This window comes from Cololabis saira, chromosome 21 (genome assembly GCF_033807715.1).
Source record: "Cololabis saira isolate AMF1-May2022 chromosome 21, fColSai1.1, whole genome shotgun sequence".
In the NCBI taxonomy this organism is placed as follows: domain Eukaryota; kingdom Metazoa; phylum Chordata; class Actinopteri; order Beloniformes; family Belonidae; genus Cololabis; species Cololabis saira.
This window is the reverse complement of record NC_084607.1, coordinates 25,185,021-25,195,982: the sequence shown is the minus strand read 5'-3', so window position 1 is coordinate 25,195,982 and position 10,962 is coordinate 25,185,021. Positions and strand designations below refer to the sequence as shown.

The window sequence follows — 10,962 nt, the reverse complement described above, 5'->3', positions numbered from 1 at the left end:
CACTCTGCATGCTGAAAGACTGACCCTACGTGACTTCTCATCCTCCAACACTGCAGAGTGGGAGGGAAACATCCTGGGTTTATTCTCAGAGCTCCTTCTATCACCCAGCATATCTCTGAGGATGCAGCACAATGAAAATAGGAAATTATACTTTTATTTTGCAAATTTGAAGTCAAAAGATGTCCAGTCTTAAGCTCTTCATATGTCAGGTCATATGAAAAGGCAAACAACCTCTGGAAAGCACAGAGTGACAGGTGTCCCATCAGACCAAAAACACATTAACATTCAAGTAATGGTTGCACATGACAAGATCTTTTTTTAGTAAACATTTCGCATTTGTAGCATTAAAAAAAAAATCTTGATGAGTGAAAACAATCTGTCACCTTCTGAAAATGTAGAAATGACAGAGACGGCAGCTTCATGTCAGGTTTCTTTAGTTAAGAGGGAGTATAAACACGAGTGAGTGCTTGTGTGCATGTGATCTCTTTCCACTGCTCAAGGTTACGGGGCAGTGAAATCAAGAAGAACTGCCAAGTGTTTTCTGTATAAATGCAAAGACGTGCCTGATTGGTTGCATAAGAGTGAAAGGAGAAACCTCTGACCCCAACCAGACACCCTCCACCAAATCACTGCCATAAATTACAGTCTGTTGCTGTTTATCAAACGGCTCATTCACTCTCCCTTGCTGCCGCGTTTATTTGTTAAAACTCAACAATAAATGTGCTCAGTGCATGATTATTCTCCCACAGCCAATTGTCTGACAATCATGAATAAAAAAGGGAAAAAGTCTAGCTTTCATCAGACACATTTTATTGCATTTATCAACAAGAGATTTTTCTTTTCTCTTCGTCAGTTGTTGTCTCACACAATAAAGTAAAGGAAACCAAAATGCAATCAGAGTCACGACTGCTTTATATAGTTCAAGTGGAAGACAGCACGAAGACGTTTAAGTTGCAGATCCTTAACACGTCATTTAGTTTTGTAATTTCTTTCTCTCCTAAAAATTAATACTCAAAATGTAATGACTTGTCAGACTTTTCTGTGAGCATGACATATGTACAAACTGTAGTTTTTCCCTCTCTTACATGTTGCAAGCTTTGACCAATGAAGATGAACCAACATTTATTTTCTGGAGTGAACTAATTCTCCTATTTCCAGCACAATTCATAAATAAGTAAAAACAAAATGAAATCTGCAGAAAAAGCAGTCAGGTGTACAGAATGAACCCACATGAAACCTTTAGTCTGAAAAACATGGAAAAGAGTGTTACACATGCACCGTCCGGCAATCTTTATTACTCATCTATTAACAATAATAGGAAGGAAAGCTAATCATATTGTCACAAGAATATAGAAAAAAACAACACAGACTGCTACACGATTTAGCACTGGATCCAATCTTTTTTCTTTAAAGTGCATCTAAAAGTTACATTTTAATTTTCTCATTTGTATATTTTGAAAATTGGGAGGCGGGAGGCGCTTATTCTTCCCAACATAATTAAGAACAACCAGAGTCTCATATTAAAGTCCTGTGTGTCGTTATGATGCAAGTGATTATGATTAAGAAAGTTCTTCACATTCATTTACTTTGAAAATTAGTTTTCTTCAGGTCGGGTGATTTAATGATAATTAGACATGTCTTCAAATTAATTTTATAATGATCTGTGCAGGTTTTACCTTTCAAACCACCAGATGACCTGTTGTATTCAAGGTTTTGCAGAAACTTTTTAATTTTGCTCTGACAAAAATTGTCTATGATGCATGGAAAAAATACATGAGTCAATTTATCCCATAAAAGCCAAAGGATTCAATTGGTAAAAAAAGAAAAAAAAGATCTTTCAAGTACTTGAAGACATGTTTATGGAGACACTCTGTGCTGTTTGTGGGATTTTTAGAATTGGTCTTTCAATGCAATAGATAAAAAAGTAAGATATAATATTTTCCAATAATAGATAATAATTAAATTCAGTAGAGTAAAACATGTAACCCAGTATTGCTGCACCATATACAACGCCATGCATGTGACAGCAAGGTGATTTTGATGGTGTTAATTGGAGTTTTGTAGTTCCTGTGGGTTTCGAGTTCCTCTGTGAGGAGTTTTTACCTGCCATTGTTTATGTAATAATTGCCCAGGGGTCATGTTCTGGGTCCCTGGAAAGCACCTGGAAACAACTTGTGTTGTAATAGCTTTATAGATAAAATTGAATTGAACTTTCAAGTCTTCGAATACCCATATATATATATATATATATATATATATATATATATATATATATATATATATATATATATATATATATATATATATATATATATATATATATAACATCAAGCATTTATATAACATCAAATCATGACAATACACAGATATTAATCAAACACCTGTCTTAGTTTGGCGTCTTGCATTTGTTTTCCTCCACACCTTCAAAACTCTTAGAGTTCACTTAGTTGACTTAGTTGACATCACTCACATCACAGATCATCACTCTCCTAGAATACACTATGTAGTTCTTGTTTTCCTTCATCTTTAATAGCCTTGCATTTTAATATTTATCACAAAATCATGCCTGCTAGTTTTTTAACAATCCCCTTTGTTATGATTACTGAATTATCCTTGTTATTTCCTTCATGTGGTCTTTCAGACATCAACATTTATGATGGCCTTTTTACATGAAAGATTCTTTTGGTTTTCCGGAGATCTTCTTTTGCCCGGCATGATTTCAAATCCTGCTTTGGAAAACAATTTTCTGAAAATAGCTCAGCCAGCTATTACCTACAGCAGATACCTCACCCAGTTCCAGAGCCATCTGTATCAATTGTGCCGTTTTTCCTCACTGTGCTACGTGAGAGGATCAGTATTAGCAGCTCCCTCAGTTTATTGGATTAGTTTGTATTCCAGCAGCCCCAGCCAGCATTAGGAAGAGGTAATTATTCCTGATTCTAAAGAGACAATTACTAAAGATATCTAACCTATGTTTCAACTAAACTAAACAAGAATATGTAACCCAAACAAAAAAAAATGTGAGTACCTACCTTACATTCAGCTTGTAAGGATGCAGGATATATTTTGGCCTGGGTCATTTTCAAAGCCGCATACTACTAATACATACTGTATAGCATTATGCAGTATGTGAACGGGGATCAGGGTGAGTTGCACATGAGATCAGTTCAGCAGCACGGTTTGACAGATGTAGCAAAACGAGCAGACAGAAGGGAGTCATTTGTTCAGTGTTGTCCTTAACGTTCTTGAATGAAAAGGTAGAAAGATTTACAAAGTCTGATGTACCATCAAGCATGTTTTCGCTTTATGTTATTGAATATCTAAAATGATCTTATGTTCACCCAAAGCTCTGTGCAGTCCTTTCCGTTTGTATGTTGGTTAGTTTTATGTGTGCCAGCTAACTAACTATCCATCACTGGTAATGTGATCCTGAACATTCAGTCCTTTAATTCATTATATATTAGATGAAAGTTTACTTTTCAACAAAGGACTTCAGAGAAATATTCTACTTATTTGTTTTCCTAAATAATGGCTCCAATGACAGTTTCACCTCACACTAACATGAAAAAGGTATAAATGAGAAACAGATGTATTCAGACACTTCATCCAAATAAATCACATGTTTTTATGAGTTTTTTTACAGTTGGGTTTTTGTCATGCGCTTTATTTCTATGATCATCTGTATTTAAACCAATACAGATCTATTTGCATCTGATAATGCTCAGGAACCATTTCAGGGAACCAAATATGTTCCTTGAGTTTCCCCCTTGTAGGAAGGAGACAGAGCGTGGCTGGTCCTCCACCTGCAGCAGATGTGTCCTCAGTGGTGTCCTCATGCCAGCAGACTGACAATCATAGGCCTCTCCACGTGCTCTGCATTCAAAAACTGCAATTCAGTCAACAAATAAGAGTTATATTTTTGATTCTTTACAAGGGGATGGTTGACTGTGTTCCTTGGAGAGCACAGATGAAGCCTGACTGCCTTGCTCTTTCTCCACATCTCCTTCTTCCTCCTCGTCCTTGCTGTTGAAGGCCAGCTCGTTCTCATAGCAAAAAGAGTTGGCAGCAGATTCTGGGAATTTTCTCTCCTCGATGTCCTTGGCGCTGCAGGTGGGGGTGGAGGGTACTTCAAATGTTTTGTGAAAGTATGCATAATCTACCCTGTACTGGCTCCTTTCCTCAAACACGAGGGGCTCAAAACGGTGACCCCATAGGATCTCAGAGGGCAGGTAAGAGGTGCGAGCTTGTGTTGTCATAGCTGTGGCCTCCACCAACCCCTCAAGTATGATTACTACCTCAAAGTCAGATGTTTCTAGATCTTGCTTGCTGATGCCAAACAATGGGCTTTCTTCATCAATCTCATGTATGACAGAGAGGGGTGCAACCAAAAACAGGCGGTCTATGCCTTTGTCATAGCCTACATTCATGTCAATCTGATCCAGGGGGATGTACTCGCCCTCCTCTGTGTAGCGGGACTTCACCAGCTGGGCCCGTACGTGAGCCTCAACAAAGTGGCTTTTCCTCAGATTAGCAACCCTGAACATGAGGCAGAGCTTGCCATCGCGCAAAGCGATTACTGCATTGTGGCTAAATAGTAGCGTCTCCGCGCGCTTTTTGGGTCTCGCCATCTTGGCCATGATGGCACCAATCATAAAGGCGTCGATGATGCAGCCTACGATCGACTGAAAAACCACCAAGAAGACAGCTCCTGGGCATTCCTCTGTCACGCAACGAGCTCCGTATCCAATGGTTGTCTGCGTCTCCACAGAGAACAGAAATGCTGCCACAAACGTGTTGACCTGCATGACACAAGGAACAAAGTTTTCATCCCCTATTTCTCTTTCCATGTCACCGTGGAGGAGACCAATGACCCAGAATGCAAAGCCGAACGTCAGCCACGACACCACAAAGGCCAGGCTGAAGAGCAGGAACATGTATCGCCAGCGGATGTCCACGCATGTTGTGAAAATGTCAGATATATACCTCTGTGGCTTCTCATCCATGTTTGAGAAGTGGATGTTGCATTGGCCAGTCTTGCTGACAAACCGGTTGCGGTTCTTTCGCCTTGTGTGGATCTTTCCATTGCCAAAGCTGCCCACGGCAGGCATCGTACTCAGTCTAAGACCTTCTTCCTTACAAGACAGAAAACTGTGGCGCTGGGTCCTTCCCACACTCATGCCTCAGTGGGACGCAGCCACGGGGCTTCACTACCAGCCTGGCTCATGCAAACCTGACCAGGCTCACGGACAAATGAGGGTCAGCTGCAGACTCCTGCAAAAGAAAGACAAAAAGAAATTAAGACTTAGGCATTTAGTTTTGTTTAAATAAAAGTTATCCCTCCTCAAAGGTGGAAGGTTCACACAGTCATCACAATTTTAAATTCCTCAAGTTTTTCATTTATTTAATTTTTTTTTCATTTAATTATTTATTCAAACAGGTTAAAACAAAAACAAAAAAATGATCAGAATACATAAAATGTATATTCCTGAAAAAAAAAAAAACATAAGCAAAACAAAGCAAATTAAAGAGACAAATCTATATGTAGATAAATATTTCCTGTTTGAAAGGTTTATTATTTGTCATAATAATTGAAAGATCTAAATGTATTTCTGGTCAAATACTGTTACATGTGTCCTCTGTTTTGACTGATTCTCATTATTAATCTTAATATATAATAATCACTATTTTTTATTCATTTATGCCAAATTTTTTAATTAAAAAATTCAAGCTACCTTCTGAGTTGAAGACTTGTTCTCCAAATGAGACTTATTTTAAAGAGGTGCAGTAACCCATAGCAATGCATTTTCATTTTGTCATGGAAATTATTTGATTCTCCCTGTCCTCCTCCCTCTCCTTGTTTCCTCTGTTGGAAATACTGTGATATATACAATACACGCTTCCCTCGTCAACAAGGTACAGAAATAGCCAGCTCGTCCAAAGCCCTGCCATTTTATGTGACGTATCCTCCAGCTGGCACCAATATCAGAGCCACTGGAGAACAGTGTTCAGGCTGTGTAATTCCCCTGCGAAGATGAGGTGGAAGGTACTGTACTACGGCTGAAAAACATGGGGCACAAAACTGGCTATTGAAATTAAGAAAGCCTTTCATACAATAGTATAATTCACTTCATGCACATCAAACATAAAGTGCCTGAAATAATCCAAACTGCAGTGTAATACAGAATGGCATCAGTATGTGTGATCAATGTGATTACGGGGTTTTTGAAAGGCAATTGTGTAGACTTAATATGCAAGAATAACATTGCCTTAAAATGAAAATTGAGTGATTTTGAACAAACTTCCCCCTATTATTAGTGGAATTTATTTACACAATCTTAAATATTCCGAAGTGCCAGGAATGAAACCTGAGTACACAATATAAGGCAGATATGATCCAATGGTTCAATCTAGTATCACCAGGCCCCCAGAAAATTAAATTAGAACCCTTCTGATTATCCTTTTGTACGAGAAAAATACAGATGAAGGCCAGTTTGATCTCAGGACATACATAGAAACCAGTGTACGGGTGGATGCAGCTTGGAATATTTCTGATTCCAGTTCATTCATCTCTTTAATAAACAGTGCCATTATCTTAATAAACAGCCATCATGTTATCTCAGCTCAGGTGTATGACATATACCAAATTAATGTATCTTCCAGATGACATTGAACCCCTTTAACAATCTAAACAACTCTCACATGCACGCGGCATCATAACTAGTCAAAATGAATCTCAGGCACACAGTCGTTTAGTATATTACTTCACTGTCAAATGTTGTAATGAAAAAAATCTCAATAATATTTTAACATAAAGCCAGGTGTACCTAATTATGTTTGCAGGTCCTATTAGATCAAATTAACTTGAGGCTGGATTTAGGCAAGGCAAGTCTGATTATAACTCAGCAACAAGGTGATTAAAAGTGCTTTATAGAGACATTAAAATATAATCACATAGCAGATAAAATAAAAAGCATGATTAAATATTCAAACAAAAAGAAAGAATGAAAAAAGAGGAATAGAAAAAAACTGGAGTTTAAATATGATCAAATTTTGAAACTCAACCTTAAAAGTAACAGATTTGGAGTTTTATTCAAATGCAGCTGAGAACAGGTGTGTCTGTGACCTGGATTTAAATAAACTGAGTTATATATACAGTTATTTATACAGCTGATCTGAGGCTTCTGGGAGTTTGCTCCAGATGTGGCGCACAGAAGCTGTAGTTGAATGGTTGATGATAAAATCTTAATCTTTTGAAGATTATTGAAATTAAATGTAGACAACACAGGCAACAAAAGCGACAAAGTAACAAAGTAACAAAGTAACAAAGTAACAAGATTAAGTCAGTGGTCCTTGAAGAAACATGTTTTGGCATGAAATAAGAAGCTGTTGCATCATTGCACTGCTGACGTGAGCAGAAGCCCCTCAGCTGCTGGTTAGCACCAGGTGAAATGTCGGTCATCAAGGGAACTTTCTTAAAATGTCCCTTTAGAAATATTGTACATACAGTATTTTGTATTATTGTTCTGGTTATCCATTTTTATGAATTTTAACGTTTAAGAAAACATGATCACAAATTATTATTATTATTAATAATAAACATCAGGAAACATTATAGTGCATATGCATATGCAAATATGATAAAATTATTTTTCTTTTTTTATTATCAGTTTTTGAATGTTTCTGAATGGGGTCATACAGCGTGCGGTGCAGGCATGCCCCTGTGGCTATTCTGGAGCTACGGACTGATATTACCCTGTGTATACCAGATGCATCACAAGGTTGGGACGTGATACATTCAGCATAAATTTCGGGCCCAGATTCAAAATTCAAAAGGAAGTACATATATATATATGTATGTGTATATAGTCTGAGAGTTCAGAGTAAAACAACAGGAAACAAGTTTGTCCTTATTTGTGTGCAAGACCAAAGCTTTGTATATATTTTCTTGTTTAATAACTGTTGTTTCTCATTTCTCTCTACTTGCCAGGAAGCAGACTATTGAGTGTCCAAGAGATATTAATAACAAAGATTTTGTGACTAGGCTCTCTCTGGAGACACACTCTGCCTGCTGTACTCTTACAGTAGAGGTAAAGCTGCGATGAGACTTCATCCTTACTGATGTTAGTCCCCCATAAAAAAAACAAAGATTCTTGTTGAAAATATTTTTGAAACGACACCAAGCAACAGTCCATTATTGAATAAAGATGTTTGCAGCACTATAACTATAGTCTTTCAATCAAAAATTACAATCAACTTACCCTTTGTGCACGCGCACCTGACCAATTTTGAATTCAACTCTCCTCTTCTTCCAGATGTCCCAGTTTTCTATCCAATATGCTGCATATTTTTCCTCATGGGTAGAACCAGTAGAACCAGTCTCTCCTGCTGATGCAGATTAAATGTTCCCAGAATATCTTCATGTCTCTGTCTAGTTTAAATGCTTCTTTTTCTCCCCTAAATTGTGGGAGCATTACAGTTCATTCTACCTTGGAGTACTCCAAAGGTCTTGCTTGACTTGTATCCAGCGGATCATGAGCAGATAGAAATCATAAAATGTCTTCAGAGAAGCGTTGAAGTCATAATTTTGACCCAAATAAAATGATCACAGCTAGACCAAATGAACAGATTATAAGACTTCTCAGGCCCGATCCAATCAAAGAAATAATTCTTGTCCACTTTTCTGTAGCTGATGGTATCTCCTCTTCCACTTGTCTTTCAGTTTCTTAGTATATCTGCTATCTGATCTTGTTCTGCTGCATATCCCACTCTGTATCCCACATCTAGTGAACTGTTGCTCACCGTTCAGCTCTTGTCCTCCCCCTCCCTTTCACGGTGTCACTGTAGATACTTGGCATTTGGGCTACATGTTCTTCCCCTGTGAAGTCTTGATGGTCAGCTAATCATCACCAGTGCTGAAAGGACCAACTGGTCTGCACAGGATTGACATGCTCCAGAGTGACCAGAGCACATAGTTTCTATGGATTTTATCATTTCTTTTCCCAAAGAATATTTCTTATTCTGTGACAGAGTTTCTCTAAACAGTGGTGAGCATTGCTGCTTAAAACTAATATTTATTTCTAAACTCTCTTTTGGCACATACTGAATATATTTCATGTAAAAGGTTAAACTCTTCCTGTAATATTTGTGAAAATGCACTTCATGCTTTCAGTTTCTGTGGTAAAGTTGCATTTATATTAAGCAAACTGGTCACATAGTGGGTGGTTTGCTCTCCATTTTTACTCAGTCAAAAGTAGAACAGCTTCTGCTGAACATACTGAACCTTTACAAGCCCATGTAGGCAGTTTGTTGCTGATAATCCTCCGTTCCTCTGTGTGTCCGTAGGTATGTCCGTCTGAATGAAAACAGAAACTGTTCTTATTAGGACATTTGGCAACTGTTTAATGTCACCTTACGTGTGTAAAGTCAAGCATTGCATTACTGAACAACAACAGCATGCTTAAAAGTAAAAACTTGACTTTAACAGTCAATTTTATGCCATTTCTCATTGCTATCATTTAATTTTGGAGTTCTAGTAAAATAGGGATGAGATGTCGTGACATGCACCTCCCTAAAATTGTAACTTCAGGAACTCAACAATATCTTTAGTACTATATTAGGTAAAATCATATTAAAGCAATACAGTTATGTATAAGTAGGGGTTTGGACTTTCGATTGGTGGCCAGCCCAACTATTGGTTAGCTGTTATTACTTTTGCTACTTAGCGTTTTGTACTGAGCTGTGACTTAGAACCTAGCAGAATTTTAGTGTTCACATTTATAGAACCATAATATGTTAGGTTGTGCTGTTAAATTGTCCTAACAGAAGACAGTGACTGGTTGTGGGTTGGCCTGGAAGGCTCCATGGATGAAACTAAGCTAAGAATAGGCATCTTGTGCTAACTAAGTGTTGGCTAAATGCAGCGGTTATGACTGATTTCGCCACTGAAACAAGATTTGAAATGGGGGATCCTGTTGCAAATATTTGCCGGCAGCTCCGTAGCTCAGGATCAGCCAGGAGCCGTGGCAGATCCTCTCAGGGCCGCGCCAAGTGGACGCTTAATGAAACCAACGGTCAATGAGTCTGCAAGACCTGCAGTGGCTGGTCATGTGACCGCGGGGTCCAGCGAGCTCTGCTTGTCCTCGTTTCAGCTCGGGAAGCACTCAATTCAGATGTGGAATAAAAATGTGTGGATTTGATAAGAATCAATGTAAATTGACATGAATTGGCATAATAGATTAGCATAAACTATGTCAGCTGAGCTAAAATAGCCAACTGTGACTGATATAAGGTGAGAGCATTCCAGCTGACTTCACATCCAGTAGCTTATTCAACACTCACCTGCATGCATACAAATACACACACAAAGGAATAGGTCACTATGACATAGATCGAGTGCACCATGTCAGTATTGCAACAAGTGAACAGTGCAAGAGTGTTGCTGGTGCAGATATATCTGATACAACATAGACGTAGTGCGTAGATTTCTGTCCAGGGTGTAACCCAAATGGCACCCGCTGACTGCTGGGTGGGCTCCAGTCCCTCTGTGACCCTGAATAGAATTGAAATAGGTGCAGTAAATAGATCGAATAATTAATGGATAGAAAGATCCAAAGCTAAATATACCCTTTTTGAAGGCGTATTTACTTACTTGTTAAGTAGTTGGTGTCTTAGCTGCAGCAGGTCACAGAGCAGAGAATCAGGGTTGAACTCTGTTGGGTACCCGGGCTAGCAGCTAGTTAAAATAACAGCGGGGGACCTACTCTTTTATAATCTACATAGAAGAACTCAGACATCACATATTTCATGGGAGTTTAAGTAAATATTCTATCATGGAAGTTTTATATCATGTGATTATTTCATAAGATAGTTGGGTTATGGTACCAGCTATTTTACAGTTCAGTGTTGCGGTATGGGCAGAAATATGTGCCACTAGAAACAGACATTTTTCTACAAAACAGCAAG

General features: G+C 38.2%; 1 protein-coding gene across 1 annotated transcript; it reads right to left on the bottom strand.

The window, feature by feature from the left end:
• Positions 1-2,347: 2,347 nt before the first annotated feature.
• On the bottom strand, positions 2,348-8,785 carry kcnj12b (potassium inwardly rectifying channel subfamily J member 12b). Its single transcript, XM_061711466.1, has 2 exons — positions 8,259-8,785; positions 2,348-5,271 (listed from the first exon to the last, which is right to left on the bottom strand). Exon 2 carries the CDS (start codon positions 5,175-5,177, stop codon positions 3,912-3,914), a length of 1,266 nt encoding a protein of 421 aa, XP_061567450.1. The 5' UTR covers positions 5,178-5,271; positions 8,259-8,785; the 3' UTR covers positions 2,348-3,911.
• Positions 8,786-10,962: the final 2,177 nt, after the last annotated feature.